Below are 18,058 nucleotides of genomic sequence, written 5' to 3'. Positions count from 1 at the left end.
TATAGTTAAGTCACAACAGCAGAACAAAAAATAGAATTACAATTTAAAAAAAAACAGTTTTGGTAATTATATATTCTTAATGAAAAATAACAAGATGCGTTATTGCAAACAGTGTATGCTTTGAGTGTGGCTAGTAATAGGGTTAGCAACTCAAGGGTTAGCAAGTCAAGTATCTTTTTGTACCAAACAGGTGATTGATAACCTTCTGACTGTGCACAGTAAGAAGAAGTTCCTGAAAACACAGTCGAAGAAGCCAGGAAAAGAAATTTCCCAGCTGGTGCTACAGCGCTTGAATCGCAAAATTAGGAAGCAGGGGTGCAGCAGTGAAGAGTACCAGCGAGAGGAGCAGTTTTATGAGGAGGCGATGGGAAATACTTTTTATGCACTGATGGTGAGTATTGTAGTGTTTCTTAAAGACCTGTCTGTGTGGGATTTCATGCCTTTTTTGTATGTATTTTTTGATTATATTTATGTATTTATTTAATGTATATGTTGTAATGTATTTGTACGAAGACAGATACATTCTCTGCACCAAAAGAAAAGACAGAAAACAAAGTTCGGTAGTGTCAAAATATTAAACATTGATTATTTTTTCATCATCAAAGATTCAAATAGCTCTCTTGTTGGTGGCTGATTTTTGTAGGTGCCTTTGTTACCTGTGCTTCATAAGCGGCTGTTAAAGTTGCATGTTGAGAATACAGTGAATTTCGGTTTATTCCTTCCCTGAATTAAGCCTTTCCTGTCCCTACTGATGAAAAGCATCCTCACATCATGATGTTGCCACCACCATTAACTTTGCTTTAGACCAAAATAGTTTAGTTTTTGTCATGTCTGGCCATTCGCTTTTAGCCATGTGTGCAGTCTATCTTGAGTCTTCTTCAGTGACGGTAAATAAGGTGTACCTCTTTCAGTAATGACTTATTTTCTGCCACTCACCCACACAGGCCAGCTTTGTGTAGGGACTGGGATATGACTCCCATCGTAAACAGAGACTTTTGCAGATCTTTCAAAGTCATGTTGGCTTCACAGTGGCAACCCTAACCTGTTTCTGCTTGTTGCCCCCTCAGTTTGGAAGGATGGGCTGTCTAGCAATATATCCTTGAGAATAAAGGCACTTTGTGTAAGTGTCGTAATTTAAGAATACTGTTGGACTTTTTATAGTGCTGTACTTAACAGTGTTAAAACATAAGAAAATATGTACAGTTACAAATGAGAGGCCACCCAGCCCATATATCATGTTTGTTTATTCTTCTCAGTTGGTAATTAATTCAGCCATTTCTTGAAAAACCTCAGGGTAATACGTCTTTGTAGTGTGTTTCATACTCGCACAACTCCGCCAAAGAAGTACCTCCTGTTTTCAGAGTGGTAAGCGCCTCTTGGAGTTCCCCCTTGTGTCCCCTGCTTCATGTTTCACTGTCGTATACGCTATACATCTGACCAAGGATAAAACATTAAAAATGGAATTTATTAGCGACACTAAAAACAAGTTATTATTTAATGGCCTTATACTACTTTCCTGACCCTCCTTTTGTAAATGTTTTTTTTTTTTGTGGGAGTGCAAAAAATAATAGTTAAGCTTGTGCCTGTCCTTGTTCCCTTATTTCTGCCTGGCTTCCTATCTCGCAGAACTCGGTATTTTGAAACACGCTCCAAAGACATCTTGTGTGTTTCTTCTGACTAATCAAGTAGTTGATCATAGAGACAGGTAATTACTCCTGTGCCAAAAAACCACTGGCTGTGAAACCCCGAATAATAAGAATGTATCTGCACAGGTGTATGGTGCTAAAGTATACTGCAAATTACACTCATTTTGAGTACAAAAGGCCATTTGTGTCTGAAAGATCAAATTTCCCATTTTCCACTGATCCTTAAAGAGGGACTCTCATGAACTTTCGTGGCTTTTGAAGCAACCTGATTCATGTTTTCAGAATTCTCAAAGACATTGACAAAGTCTATGAAAACCATACTTTAGGTTACAGCAGAGATCATTTGGGTAGTTTACAGAGCTTTGATTTTACATCAACAATAAACTGTTCCAAATATCATATCCGTAATCACTTGCGTATCTAGCTGCCTTTTTAGTATGAACAGTAAGGAACTGATGCTGGAAGTAGTCAACAAAACTGATTTGAAAGCAGATTTTAATTGTTTTTTAAAAAATCAAAAAGAAAAGTTCTACAGAACAATATGCTTAGAAGTTACCGCATAATCATTCAAAGTGTCGTTTTGAGTCTTTGGTTAAAGGAAATGAAATGCATAATGTATTAGCAGTGAAGCAGAAATTATTTAAATAATGCATTTCTTCTTTGCTGTCAAAGTTTACGTAATTTATGCCACAGGATTGTTCCACATGACATAATTACAGACAGGAAGCACAATATTCATAGACCAATCATCACTGATTAGGTGAAGAGTAGTCTTTTGCTATTTTCTGCTTTTTACAAATATCATTTTTGCTGAGTCTTTTCTGTTGGGCTGTATGTTTTAAAAACGCCAATATTCTCAAAATCATATTGCATTACTTGTAAGAGTGATAGACCAGAACTTTCAGATGTTTTTTTTGAAGGAATGGTTTGACAAAACCGCTAGAGTGCAAGACTGACTGAATAATAGCTATTTCATAGTCTAGAATCTGTGGCAAAAACCTATATTAAATCTAGCAGCAGCACAGACAGAAAGATAAACTTTATTATTGAAATGGAGAGCCTCACTTTAAAATAAATAGTGCAGGGGTTGTGTTTAATGCATTGTGTTTTTCTCACAGATTTATCTTGTCATTTTGAAAAATTGCTGCTATGAATGAGCTCTTACAGGCCACCTTTATTATGACACCAACATGTCTGTTGTGAAGATGGGAAATAAGCAGAAGCCCCCAATGCATAAACTCTTCTTCAACAAAAACACAGCACATTTTGGGCATTAGCATTGGTACATACTGCTTAGATCATGGGATATCAAATTGAAGCTTTTTTTTATTTAGTTTGATTGCAAATTACTGTACACAGTGATTTTCATTAAGGTATCTGTGGAATAGCTTCTGTGTATTATCAGTTTTCAGGTGTTCTCCTTATATGAAATCTCATCCGAAGGTGTTTAATTAATTAAACTAGTGTTTTTGATTTCTTTGTGAAAAGCCCCCATTTAAGTGCACAAAACAGAAAAATACAATGTCTTTCATACCTAGATATAAGTCTAGAAAACTGTACGTATCAAATTACTGTGTTTCTTACGAACCAGTTTTCTTATCTCGGTTACCACAAGTAGTCAAGTCATGCTTACTGTATAAATATAAATAGAGTGTTCAAAATATACTAAGGAATAGGTTGCATGAATTTAGATCATGCTCACACATGAAAAGGATAAAGCACTGGACATGAATTTTGCCATATTCTTCAAAATTTTCCAAAAATCGAAATTCACAATTCCATTTCACGCTTGTGAACTAAAACTGTAGTTTTCCAAATAATAATGCATTTTCATATTTTTTCTGTTTTAAATCATATTGCAATTGCTCATTTTATTAAAGAGAGTGAGAATTTCACAGGCTCAGTGCTTAAGTTTAGGAAGCATTTTAGTGTGAAGGACTGGTTAAGACTCTGAACTGTAAGCTTATAGGTCCAAATACAACTTTTTTACCCTTAAGCCAAGTACTTCACTGAAATTGATCCCATTAAATGACCACCTGCATAAATAAGTATAAATATATTTCGCTTTGAATAAAAGCATCAGCCAAATAAATTACTAATAACCCTTTAGAATGACAAGTGATAACAGCTTTTCTGCTGTATTTATCAAACAGTGCTTCTGATTCCCTATTCTAAGAAACATCTGTTTCAAAGATAAATTTGCTAACCTTTAACTATTCAGGAGCTGTTTCCTGGGTGATTTGCTGCTTTCTTTCCAACACTACCGCTGTAATAAAGTTTGATTTTCTTTCTGAGCTAGTGTGTACACAAATATTGTTAGCCTCCTGACAGTTCAGTTTTATGAATGACTACTGCACTGTAGAATTTGTGTCATTTAAGGTTTTCCTTAATAACTCCTCCATATTTCTACATCAAGGATGCAATTTCAAGTAAATACAATGCTGCCGTTATGTTGAAAATATTTTGCTTAGCTGCCTTAAACCAGGGCAAATAAATATTCTCTGAACAGGTTATGTTATTGTTTGCGATTTTCTTTCTTGGCTAAAAGGAATCTGTCTGTCTCTGAAGATTTCGTTCCTGCATTACTCTTGGTCTTTTGTCATTTTTCATCCCTGCAAGTGAGTTTTTTTTGTTCTTGCTCAAAGAGAAATGGTCTGGGGCTCTAGTGGGTTGTAATCCCAGCAGAAACGAGCACTCGTTTGACTTCAGGATAAGTGTTCCAGCACTGAAAGAAATTGCTAACTCTAGTATGCAGCACATGCTAACAAAAGGAGACTAATCAGTTGTGGAAATGTAGCTGTTGTTGTTGAAAAGAAAAGTCAAACCACAAATTTAATTTAGGGAATTTATATGCGAGGTTTTGTCTTTACTAAACCTTGGTAGGCTGAACAAAGATAGAGAGAGGAACAACCTAAAAAAGTACAGAAACTTTCAGGCCAGTCCCATGGAGGAGAAAGAATGAAGGAAGGAAGGCGAGAGAGAAATGAAGTTTCAGGCAGCGTGCCTCTGTGCCCATGTCATTAATTATGTGTCATTCAATCAAAATCTCTCTAAATGCATCATGAGAATGGATTGGTTCACTCTGCGATTTTCAGAATGAAATAAAAAGAACAAAGCACAAGCACAAATTTCTTATCAAGACCTCATTAGTTTATCTAAAATGTCAAATATTCACTTAAGGAAGATCAGTGACATAGTTTCCTGTAATGCAAACTAGTTTCCTTAAATCATCCCAAAATTCTGTTTAATTTGCAGTGCATTTACAATAAAATTAGTTTTTTTACCAAGGAGAATGCTGGGCTTTACAGGGTTAAATAATTTCTGTATCTTTTCACAGGGCTGATGATATTTCTCGTTTCTCTGCAGGAAACAGCTTTGATGAATGCTGGGTACGGACCTCTCTGAGATGAATCACTGACTGTGAAAAATGTTTTAAAACATGGAAATTTCATTCAGTGCTGTTCGATACAGTTTTCCCAAAACATTCAAATGGGCTTGTCTAGAAAGTAATCACAATCAAAAAAAGCAAAATCTTGATTTTTCCCTTTTTTAATTATTTGCAGCTAGTGTCAGATTATTTAGGAGTGAGTATCATTGACGTTTATTGATGACTTCCCCCAGTCTGTGAATCGCTCAGAGGTGGTTTTATATGAAACATGAGTGGTATAGCAGTTGCTTGGCTTTTTTGCAGTCAATTTGAATTCCAAAGAGGATTGGCGCTTGCTTACTGCACTGTGAGTCATACCTCCAAAAGATGAAGTTGTTATACAAAGCAAGGGCAGAAAAGAGAAAGGCAGACACAAAATAAATTACAACACATCAACGTAAAGGTCTTATGTAAATGGAAATGGCTTGATGTCTTTTATTTGAGTTGAAAACCTTATATAAAATGCCCATCAAATGCTAATTTGGCAGATTTAAGACCACAGGGTCATGGTAAAAGCACATAGCTTTTAGTAGTTCAAATAGTTCAGTGGGACTGAATGGCTTTTTAGGTAGAGATTCAAGATTTCACTAAAATATATGGTCTATTATCCCTTAAGAATTACAATGCTATGTGATGGGTTTAATTGCCATTTTCTGTGTCACAGATGATATCATAAAGTGTCAACAGGCATTGTGATGTCTTTACTTCTGTACCATGTGTGGGTCATTTGTAATTTGCTACCATATTGCACCTGGGGTGAAGTAGAAGTGAACAGAGTAAGGCACTTTGTGTCACATATACTTTTTTTAATGTTAGCAAACCCTCTACATATTTTGTACCAACAGGCTAATCAAATTATTATTTTTTTCCTCATACCAATAGTTACATTTGTTTAAATTGCAATTGACATTTTTTTAGGAAAATACATTTTAAGCAATAAGGAGTGCTGATATTTCATGGTTTGATTTCTTTGTAATAGTAATAATATACTGTATATGATGGTTTTAAAATAAACGTTATTTTAAGCAATATTAATTATAAATATTCTTTGGGATCTGTTGGAATAAGAAGTGCTATACTGTATATACAGTAGGAAATTGCCTTTTTTATTAATCATTGAATTATAATTAAAATATTACACTGTGAACTTATTTTCTGTTAGCCTTACAACAATTCTGCTATCTACACAGCACATAGCAAGGGGTGACCATTATAGATTAAGGACACTGAGATCACATTAATCTTTTGCATCTCTCCTTTTTAACATATATTTGCATGGACATCTTATCTGCCTCTTTCTTTTTATCTGTTTAGTAGTTCAAGGTAAATGCAATTAGAAATGACAATATGTTTTGTAACTAATATGAGTTTCGTGCCATGTGTAGTATTGCAAAATGTATTCTCACCGCGCAGAGCAAGGCAGACAATGTGCTCCTACATTTTTATGCGTTTGTTTTTTCCTCAAACATAAGATAACACGAATGTAAATTTCTGTCCCCCACACACACACACAAAACATTTGCAGTGATATGTAATGGACTTGCTTTCGTCTTGTCTGTTTGATATAATTGGTCAAATTAAAGATGATGATGGCTCCTCCTCCCTCTCCTGTTATTTGGATAATATAAAACCAGATCAAGGATATAGGAAATGGAAGTAGCTCAGCCACCATCTAATTTGTAAACCAAATTGTCAATGAACACATAGCTGTAATGCTATTCACAACCTGCAGAATAGTTCTCAGAGCCTCCACTCCTCTAGTGTTCTGTGCAATACTTTTTTCCCTTGTCTTTAAAACAAAGAAATATGTCACTTTATGTCAATATGTCAACAAAACACACAAGAACGGGTTTGTTTTTCTCCTTTCCAGAGAAAAATAACTCACCAGAGTGCAAGTTTAAAATTGAATTTCATTATGTCGAAAGACAAGCCTTGAACTAGACCACTAGACACGGATGTCTTGTGCTAGCGTATTACACCATTTTGTGCACCATTGAAACAAACTATTGAATGTTGTCACATTTGTGGAAATAAATAAAGTCGTAAAGCCAGATTATTTTAAAAATAAAAGCCTCTGTTCCCTGCCAGGCTTATTTGGTAGCGTTATATTTTCTAGTTATGGGACAAAATGTTCTGGGATCTGTCCCTGCAGACTCAGACTGGGACTAGTGTGTATAGCAATGGCTCTTTCAGGATTGCTATCCTCCATCTGGGAACAAATTGGATTCTGATATTATGCAACAGTTTTGTAGATGAATGCATCACTTCGGTCCTCGGTGCTGCTGTTTCCTGCACTTTATATTCCCTGTTAAATTACAGTACATGTATGGAGTTTTCCAAAGAAGCCCTGAAAAAAACAATGTCATTCACTTATACATGTGTGATATTCTTCATTATGTTTCTGTTCCCAATAGCCTAAGGCTGTCTTTAATACACAGCAGAGTAATGCATCTGTTTCACTCAGCAGGTTAGTGTTTAGTATTTATATAACAGAGCATTGGAACAGGTGTTATCTCAAGGAACATTTCCATATTCATTTTACTGCAGCGCAATGAGCCTGCATTCTGTGGACAGATTGATTGCTGAACACTTTGGTCACTCCAGCCCTGCACACTCAGGGCAGTATAAACAAATGTTTCCCTGTGCTGTCTGGCTTTCAAATAGACAGACTGTTCTGAGGCAGGAATAGCGCTGGTGTGAACTTTCCAAATTTTTGTGGTGACGAATTCCAAAATCTCTGCTGGTGCTGTAGATCTAATGAATAATTCATCAGATATGTAAGTGAATAAATTACATTTATTTGCCTTGGATGGCTCATAAGATAATTCAAAATATATCTCTCTTTGGCCATTTCCATTTTATCGCCTACTTTATTCTCTGATTTAGAAGGCTCTCTTCAGGCTTTCACTTGCTTATGAGATGCAGATTTGAGAGCTGGGCTTTCTTGGCATGGTACCTTTCTTATAGTCATCATGATTTTATCCTCATAACTCCACCCAGCTCCCTGTTTGTATAGAGCTTTCTAAATAGGAGTCCTTAGATGTAACCTTTGATTAATGTTTGAAAATAAATGCATCCTCCGATACCTTCGACTCCCATGAAAAGACATTTCATACAGTACCTCACAGTTATGGTGCTGTTTTATTGTACAATGCCCTCCAGATTTATTCATACCCTCAGTGAAACAGGAACAAAAAATCAGAATGAGTTATGGATTGTACTTTATCTCACTTAACAAATGCTGAAATGTCATACTGTAATAATAATAGCATAGCAGAGAGCGTAGTCATATTAGTCATAAATAATTGAATTCTGCAAAACAAGAAGGTCACGTTTATTCACACCACTAAGTATTCCTTTAAAAAATAAACAGAAATAAATCTACAATAACATGCTGCTCTTTGAAAGTGCAATGGAAGCCTCTACAGCTATACAGAGGTCTCAGAAGGCTTTCTGTTTCCCTGGGGTATGAAAGGAGGTAATACACAAAGAAAATTCAGTTGCAGCATGCATTGTTATAAACTTAATGTCAGAGAGCTCTTCAAAGAATGCGGACAAATGCTCATTGACCTCCACAAGCTGGGGGATGGCTGCAAAAGATTCCACAAAAAGCTGTATCTACCACTTTCTCATCAATTATTAATCATGTCAGTTATTAAGAAATTGAAGGCTACTCGTACTGGAGCAATCCTGCTAGGAAGAAGATGCAAGTGTATCTTGCCTCCACAACCAGCGAAACTAGTGGCTTGGGAGGCAAAGATTAATCTGAAGGCAACAGCTGGAGATCTCCAATACACACTGGCATCTTCAGGATACAAAGTGTCGAAAAACTGGCATTTAAAGTCTGCATGAATGCGGGCATCATTGCTGGGTTGCAAGGTAGCAGCCTCTTCTGTATGTGCACCACAAAAACGTGTAGCTCAAACTAGCTCAACATTGTTGGAATTATAATGGAGACAATGTCTTATGGACAGATTAAACTAAAATTGAGCCAGGGGCATACAGTTAGTTTGATCCCTGCCAGAGGAAGATTTACAAAATACAGGAGTGTGAATAAATGTGAACCTTGTCCTATCTAGACATAAATTAGGACAAATGCAATTCTTCTCTGTGTAATGCAATTAAGATTACTGTATAATGTTTTCAGAATTTTTTAATCAAAAGACGTTATCCAGTCAGTAAACCTTTTTGTTATTTGATATTTATTGCTCCTATTCCTTCAGGGATATGAATAAACACAGAGGGCACTGTACCTGTTTTATTTACAGCTTTTACACACTGCTTCTGTATTTCGGCTAAATTACTCTTGGCTGCCCTTTCTGCAGCACCCTACACAACTGGGATGTTTGGAGGTAGTCAGGAAAGGATGTTTCATAAAATGATGATTGATTGGGTGATTGATCCCGCACCACCCCCGTTTTCATGCCCGTTTTCAGTGAGATGGGTGCAACATGTTAAAGGACAGAAAAGGAGAATCGCTGGATTCCCTGGGGTCTTGCAGGGCACTTCTACACCTGCACCTGATCCCCTTCGATTGTGCTCTATCTCTGCCAGGTGACCTCTTTCCACAGGTCCGGCCAGGCATCTGCTCTGGGCTGGACGAAGGGAAGAGACTAAGAAAAGCATTTCAAAGGATCTCCAGTGTGACAAACGAGGCTCGGCTGAAAGTTTCCAACCCTGTAGGTAACATTTTTCCCCTTGTCACTTACTGTATGATGTTTCATAATGTAAGTGTTTTAGCAGCTTACTTCCTTTAAGCGTGCAAATTGTTTAACCTGTTGCCGTACTTCAGAAGGCGGTACCCTGAACAGAAGTCTTCTCTGACGTTTGCATCAGAATTCTATTACTATCCTTCACAGTAGGTAAGAGTTGTTTTGCCAATAGGAAAAAAAATGCTTATTTATTATATATATGTACTTGTTTGATATAAATCATGTGCATATGTTTCAAAGACATGTATAGCGCATTACCTACATTTAGTGTTTCTTTTTTCAAAATAAGTACTGCTGCCTTCCATCAGTTGTCACAATTTTTTTTCCACAGAATAAGCAGACCTTTGAAAATAATTTCTCCCAGTGGCTGAACTGTTTTTGTTGAGTGCTGAGCGCATTTCAGCCATGGTTTATTCTGCCTTTTGAGTTCTTTTTTTGTGTGTGGATTTGTAAACTACTGCTCTTTGTGAAAACTGTTCTTAGGGGAGCAAATTACAGGTGGACAATCTCCGGCAAACCAGGCGTGGAGATTGTTTTATAAACGCAGCTTGTTGGGCTGAGAAATAAAGCCTGTGAACGAAAAGCAGGACCTGGGGAACCAGCTGTGTTGATGCAGCCACCACGAGAACAAGGCAAACGACACATCAAAGACGTGTGCCATGGCTCAGAAATAAATTGTTGTGAGAGCAATTCGGCAAATTTGGGAATTATTCCCCAGAGTTTCTTCAAACCTATTTTTAGATTTATATTCATTTTTTGTTTTAAAGAAACAATGTGGAAAAACAGTTGTCAGAGCTTCTCCCTCACAGCACTAGGGCCCTGGATTCTATTCTAGACCTGGGGTGCTGTCTGGGTGGAGTCTGCATGTTCTCCCCACGTTCGAGGGGGTTTCCCTCCGGCGCACTGCCCAGAGACATGCTGGTGGGGTAACTGACCTCCGGGAAAACTGGCACTGTGTGAATGCGTGCGCATCTGCGTTGGTGCAGCGTGTGCCCTATGAGACTGGCGTCCCACCCGGAGTGTGCCCTGCCTTGCGCCCGTTGCTTGCAAGGATAGGCTCCAGCTCCCCTGTGACCCTTTGGATAAAGCAGTTATAAAATGGATGGATGTGGAAAAATATCCAATGTGCTGTGCCGTGTTTAGAAAAGGTGATCTTAGTATTAAAGCAATAAAATTAAATGGTTACCTAACATGGCAGCATTTGAGTCCTAATATATTAATGTAAAGGATGCTTCCTGCCATAAGTAGATCATTAGGGTATCATTAATAATACCAATGTGTAGCCTCAGCAGACCATTCAGCAGCTATAATGTATTATTCTCAGTGCAATAAATGTGCCTGATGTTCTCTTTTCCTCATCCAGAAAATCAGCTTTCTAACTCTGTATGCTGCAATTGTATTCAGTATATATATAGAAAATAATCTTTCAAATGATCTTATGAACCTGACACACCAGTAATTCCCTGTCAGACCAGGGCCTTGTTTCATGGTATGAACTCAGACAGGCTGTGATTATGTCTAGCTATGCTGTGGCTTTGTTTTATTTAATGCGGCAGTCGTATTCAGACAGGAAGACTGCAGTTTGCAGCAAATGTGGTTATCTTACAGGCTTGTCCTCCTGTGGTATTGGTAACGTTAAGTAACTCTACAGTTCCATTTCACAGTGGTCTCAGGTCTATGAAATTTTCGGGAAGATGTATTTGCACTGTGCCCTGAATGAATTCTCCCAAGGTAACTACTTGGCTTTTTTCTCACCTGGTCGACAGCCAGATGGGGCTGACGATAGAGAATTTCTATTAAATGTCCACTGTCTTTCCCAGCTAATGGGTAGTCTCATGTTAGTTAGCCTTATGGCTTGCGAAATAAGACAGAAGATTGCTGTGTGAAAGAGAAACAAAGCACCTGAATGAGACAGATTACGTTTCACTACACTGGATTGGTTTTAAAAGGCTAACAAGTGGTTTTATTTTCTTTTGATATTCTTTATCACTTACCAAGGTGTTTTGTCTTCGTTTGTCTTATTTCTTAATCCCTGTGTAGTGGAGTCGGGGGCGTCATCTCATTACCTTCCCATTCACATCCAATCTACAAAAGCTTATTGCATTTATTAACCCCATGCTGTTCATGCATGCTGGAGACAGCTTTTAAGAAACATGATTACAGACACCTTTTCTCCATCTGTTCTCAACTGTAAGATCTGCAGTTAAAGGCTGCAGAAATAGAAGCATACCACATGAGAGATACAAGGACACAGACAGCAGTCTTGCATGAAATAAAGATTCTTCTAAGGCAGGTTTGGAATTCTTAGGCCAATTTGTAATTTGATGGTTTTGTTAAAAACAAACAAATAGAAATGGGCAATATCAGCCACGCCTCCCTGAAGTCACTGTGGAGCTTATGATGTGTCTTACAATGTGTGGTTCAACAGTGAGACAGGCTAGACCTGACCTCTATCTACTTTCTCATACTCATTGCAGTGAGCTGAGATGTAAAGACGAGACCGGCTGTTCCACATTCAAATGGATTGGGTATAAAATTGAAGTGTGAACAGTAATAAAACAAAATACTCTTTCTTCAAGTCTGTGTTTTTGTGCACTTAATATAAAAGTCAGCGGAGACGTGCTCACAGAAGTAAACAAGAACAAATAGATAAAATTTGATTTTTTTAAAACTAAATATTAATGATATACTAAAGGGAAAATAAAATATAACAAATGCTATTGGTTCCAATACTCTTTTTTTATGTTTTAATGCCTCCCAGTACATAATCGCTAAATGAAATTGTCAGAATAGAAATAGACCCCTCGTGATTTGTCTTAATGACATCATTGAAATTTCCCTCATAGTCAAGGTAGCCATTCTGATGAGCTGCTGGCTTTGACTTTATATTAAGCATTTGTTTTGATAGTTCCGCTTTCTATCTTTGCGAAATGGCCAGAAGACATTAGTATTTACATTCTCACAAGTTATAGTAACTGTTCAGCTTTGAAAAACACCATATCACTCAAGGTCATCCCTCTTTATAGAGCAGAATTCTAGCTGTCAGGTTTTCAATTACACAATAGCATAGTTCAAGGGAATAATTTCCACTCTCTGACTTATAGATTGGCTCAAATGTGAAAACAAGTATCTGTGTGAAGGATTCTAAGTGTTTGACAAGTAGGTAAGACATCCAGGCAGCTGTAATTTTAAAATTCTGAAAAAAGGAAAGGAACAATGACATTCAAGCTGAATGATACATGACAGGGAAAGGTAAATAATTTATTCACAAAATCTTTTTCTCAACATTTTCATGATATGATGGACTATGATGGTAATTTCTACATTAATATTAAGAGTGAGCATGGATTCCATATATGCACATATTCTGAAAATTGAAGTATTTAATTCTATCAGCTTTATAAATTGTTCATCTGTCAGTGTAGATTCCACTGGTTTAGTGAAACAGAGAAAAAAAATCATTCTGAGCTCATTAGACAGTAACACAAACACCCTGCAGTATAACAGGCATTTGCACACCATGTGATATTATAAACATTCTTTACTCAAATCTTTATTTCAATGGCTAAATTGTAACTGAAAACCACAGGTGAAACAGTTGGTATTCTTATCTAGAGTGCAAAAAACTGATCATCAAAAGAAACGTTATCATGTATAACTGCAACACATTCAGAAAGTTATCTTCAGGAAAATGATGTTTTACTTTTCAGGCGTTGCAATGACATTTTATTGAACAGACGTGACCTAGGTAATCCCATTATGTGGATGAGGATGATATACATTGTGAAAGTCACAGGCTAGTGTGTGGCCACTGCTGGACGTGATACAAACTCTACGTCTGTGACACATCCTTTGTGCCACATTGCTCATGCTGACTCAAGGGGTTCTGTCCCAGTAGCTCTAACAGAGCCTGGCCATGCAGAGCATATGCTTTTACACTGGTCCCTGAGCCCTAGAAGCCTCATGTCAACCCGTCATCCAGGTGGGGCTGCACACTGGTGGTGGTGGAGGGGATCCCCATTATCTGTAAAGCTCTGTGAGTGGAGTGTCCAGGAAAGCGCTATATAAGTGTAAGTTATTATTATTATTATTATTATTATTATTGTTGTTGTTATTGTTATTATTGTTATTAACCCAGTTCCACCCTCCAGTGTTCAGTGGGGCTTAAGTCTAGTGAGCAGGGCCACCGTGGCATAAATGTCACACTTCATCTTGGGGGAAAGTTGTTTCAGGGGCAGCAGGAGAACGTGTACCTTGGGCTCATCAGAAGGGCAGCAGGTCTTAATCAGTGTAGCGTCAGCCAGTCGGTTTGCCATCAATCAGTGCAAGTGCAGCTCTGAAAGGAGAACACGTTTCCGCCTGGAGCATCACGCTCGGACTTCCCTGTGGTCCGTGGTTCTCCACGTTGCTGCCATCAGCCAGGTCTCTGCAAACCCTCGAATCACCACTGAATAGGACCGGGGTTCCACTACTGGGTGAGTCTACCTAAGTTGTTACTTAAACATACCAATGGCACAAATATGTTGTTCCCTGATTAAGCAGGTAATATTGGTTCCTTTTCGTGTTTTTCTTTCAGGTTATAACTTATGAGGGGATTTAGTGCTTGTGCAACAGCCAAAGTCATGCGAGTGTACCATTGTCAGTCGTTCATGATCAATCTATCAAAATGATGCCAAACACATTCAAGCAATATCCAAAATCCATATAATATATATTTCTAAAACCATACATGCATAGTGATGGGCCTCTCTGGGTGCTCAGTATACACACAGATCATTCTCAGATATATTGGTGAATTAATGGTTTGGAAAGAAAATAGATTTTAATAAAAATTAAATTGAATATTTGTCCTATTTCCATAATTCCACAAATTCCATATTCCCTTCCGTGACATAAATCCATGTTCAAGTATCATTATATTCTTCATAGTCCTTCTTTTGGACAGTTTGGGTAATTACTTCTCTTTGGCTCGGGCTCCCATCTATCTATCATTATAGAGTATATTGAGCTTGTCTCTGTCACTCAGTGTAAATAGCAAAGTCGAAGAAGCTTGGCGGGGGTCGCTGCTTTCTTAATACCTATCCTATTACTGCTCCACGCTTGGTAGAAAACTGGAAAAGACTTGACGCCTCTCTGTTCCCGCATTCTGTAAACAAGAGCTTTGTTTTGAACTGCGGACCCTTCCAGTCCTTCTTGCCTTCCCACAAGCAGTTTTAACCTGCACACAGAAAACACTTTCCACAGTGGTCAATTTTATTGATCCACGGAAGAGCCTTTGAAACCATCACGTGGCCCCTCTGTGACAGCAGTGTCCGTCCTAGCTCCACTGAAGGTTATCTGCTGGGTTTCAGAAGCCACTTTTGCAAGGATTTGGCACACACCATGCTGTGCGCTGATCTTAAGTTTAATGTAGCAGATTTGTGCTGTTGGATCTTAAGTTTAATGTTGACCTTTTTCCTCTCTTGGACTGGTGAGCAAAAAGTTACTTTTTTAAACAAATAATCCCTTTTACTGACATTGTTGTAAAAAATAGGAATTGCTAGATACTTCGTTTCTTGGAATTGCCAATAACTGATCAATCATTAGTCAGCTGGTTTACATCTATCATGCGTGTCAAAAGGTTTGATGACCCTAGTGTGAACAGTCCTCTGAAACTAGCACTGTCAGAGCCACCCATGTCTTGTTCATATTGTAAGTATTAATAGGAGGAGTTGATGGTGCTCTCACAGCTCTTTCTCAAATGTGCACAAATCCTGGGGAGTCTCTGCTTCACGTGAAAGCAAGTATATGTTTGGGTACATCGAGCCTACTGCTTGAGAAATCCTGATCACAGCAGGCTAACCCGATCTGGCAACATCTGGAATATAAGACTACACCTGCAGCCCCTGCAGGTGTGTACTGGTTGACCCATGTGGAAGCACCATGGTTGAGAAAATCTTTGTTTCACACCTGGCATGATTACAACAGTAAATATCTGATAAACCCCTCACGAGTTGTGTAAGCAGTACTCACGAGTTGTGTAAGCGGAAAACACTACAAATCCAGCTGCCTGTCAAATGCAAAGCCACCAGTACATTGAACACACTCAGTCATCAGGATTTTCAGAAATTGGATTTATTGTGTCTCCACTGCGTTTGAGGGTTGGTTGCCAAGTGGCATCATCTGTCAGACAGCAGCATGGAGTAGTGGATAAGGCCCTGCGTGCTAGGCTACAGGTGCGCGGGTTCAAATCCTGGAGGAAACATAGCTGCTGTACTCTTGAGCAATGTACTTTAGTCCGATTGCACCAGTACATGCCCTGCAGTATAAGTGGTTCTCCAGGTCATCATTGTACATGAAAATTTAATCTCAGCTGACTGACTTGTTTAGATCAAGTATTAAATTACAAGAATAAGATAAGGTGCGGGCTTGAATAGAATAGGAAATGTTCCTAAAGGGACCCTCAGCTGTTAGTTCATGGTGCCTACTGCATACCTCTTCCATTTGTTTTTGAGAAGCCTTGTCTGGCACTTTAAAATGCGCAATGCTTTTTTATGTTCTCTACCTCTGTTCCTCTCACCATCTGTCCTTCTTTTGCTCTCTTGCTTTCTCCTTTGTAGGTGTTTCTAATCTATGAGCACATGTAGTGATAACAGAACCATCCTGCTGCTTGCACGATCCACGCTGCTTATGTACGTACAGGATTCGAAATGTATACATACTGTACATACGTTACAATCCAAATAGTTCCGTGTTGTCTTTTTCCTGAAAGAAGCCTGAGCTCTGAAGTTAAACATCTCTGTCACTTTTATTTTGCAAACCACTCAGAACATTTGTTTGAAACATCGAAGCTGGTTTATGATTTTTTTTAGACATTTTCTATAGTCCTGTAATATCAGAGAAGTGAAATGTGGTGATCGAGGTGAAAACTGCAATGAGAGATCTTTCGAGTATTGTGACAGTTTGAGTGTTGATTCATCAGAATTCGTAACTGCAGATGTTGGGAAGCACACCTCAGAAATATCACAAACTGACATCAGCCATGATCTTTGTTATTGAAATTAACAAGTTGTAGATTTTGCAAGAGGAGGACAATAGCAAAGCCATGTCCTTTTTAATGCAGTTTATCTAGTCGTAAAAAAAAAATCTCTCATCTCATTTTTACATCTTCTCTGTGGTGTTGCACAATACAGATCTATTTTATGAGGGGAACACATTTAGAGAACGCCTAAAAGGGTTCTACAAAATTCTTTACACTTTTATAGCGCTTTTCTGGACACTCCACTCAAAGTGCTTTACAGGTAATGGGGATCCCCTCCACCACCACCAGTGTGCAGCCCCCACCTGGATGATGCAACAGCAGCCATAGTGCGCCAGAAAGCTCCCCACACACCAGCTATCAGTGGGGAGGAGAGCAGAGTGATGCAGCCAGTTCATAGACAAAAACACATTTATCCTGCTAACTTTTAAAATTCACTTAGAAGAATCAGTTTCTAATCAAGATTATTGATGATGTTAAACATGGGATGACATGCTATTTCCTGCATGTGCATAACCAGCTGTCCTCTACATTACAAAAGTTACAAACGAGAGGAGGCTATTTGGCCCATCAATGCTATGTGGTAGTTATAGCTAATTTTACCGGGGATCTCATCCAGGTATTTCTTAAAAGAAGCCAGTATTCCTGCTTCAGCAACTTAATTGAGTAGCTTGTTCCGTACTCCCACACCCCTTAGTGTAAAGAGAAGAGCCTCCTGTGCTCATATTTAAACGGACGTCCATGTAACTTCCTGATGTGATCTCTAATAAGAACATAAAAACTAAATATCTGAGCAATCCGGTGAAGTTGATATATGAATGTGATAACTCAAATGGAAATTTCAGAAAACACGCTGTATATACAACACTTTTCATTGGGAACAAATATGTGCTGCATATAGACAAAGTTAGATCAGGGAGAGGTGCTGGTGTGTGGCTCCAATGGAAGTTAAATTAAGGAGAAATAAAAAGAGCGAAAAACACACTGTTCTAACTGTGAAGCCCTTTAGAGGTGTGTGAAAGCTCCACACTTGAAATGTTGTGTATTTCATCTTTTCTACTGTTCAGAATTATGGAATTAACCTTGACCTGTTCCTATATGGTGTGGAGCTGTCTATATACAGTAATGTTGATGACCTTGACCTGTTGCAAGGAATAACAATGAACAGGCTGAAGAAGAGCCTCGTTCTGTGCTCTGTGTCGTCAATGACCTGATGTATGTGATGGCCTCAGTATTAACTCTACAAAGTGATTCG

General features: G+C 38.2%; 1 protein-coding gene across 5 annotated transcripts in view; it reads left to right on the top strand.

Moving 5' to 3' along the window:
- The window catches only part of LOC107079938 (uncharacterized), a 42,779-nt gene extending 31,864 nt beyond the window's left edge, over nt 1-10,915 (top strand). For 2 of the 5 annotated variants that reach the window (XM_069184392.1, XM_069184391.1), the window contains exons 29-31: nt 191-391; nt 9,645-9,752; nt 10,269-10,915. In XM_069184392.1, the coding sequence (XP_069040493.1) occupies nt 191-391; nt 9,645-9,752; nt 10,269-10,352 (393 nt within the window). In that variant the 3' untranslated portion in view covers nt 10,353-10,915. Of the gene's footprint in view, nt 1-190; nt 392-5,012; nt 6,672-9,644; nt 9,753-10,268 lie in introns of those variants that run through there. The other 3 variants (XM_069184393.1, XM_069184394.1, XM_069184395.1) reach the window with 3 other exon arrangements.
- Nucleotides 10,916-18,058: the final 7,143 nt, after the last annotated feature.

Source organism: Lepisosteus oculatus, chromosome 26, assembly GCF_040954835.1.
Source record: "Lepisosteus oculatus isolate fLepOcu1 chromosome 26, fLepOcu1.hap2, whole genome shotgun sequence".
Classification (NCBI taxonomy): Eukaryota; Metazoa; Chordata; class Actinopteri; order Semionotiformes; family Lepisosteidae; genus Lepisosteus; species Lepisosteus oculatus.
The sequence above is the reverse complement of the archived record's forward strand: the minus strand, read 5'-3'. Positions and strand labels throughout refer to the sequence as shown.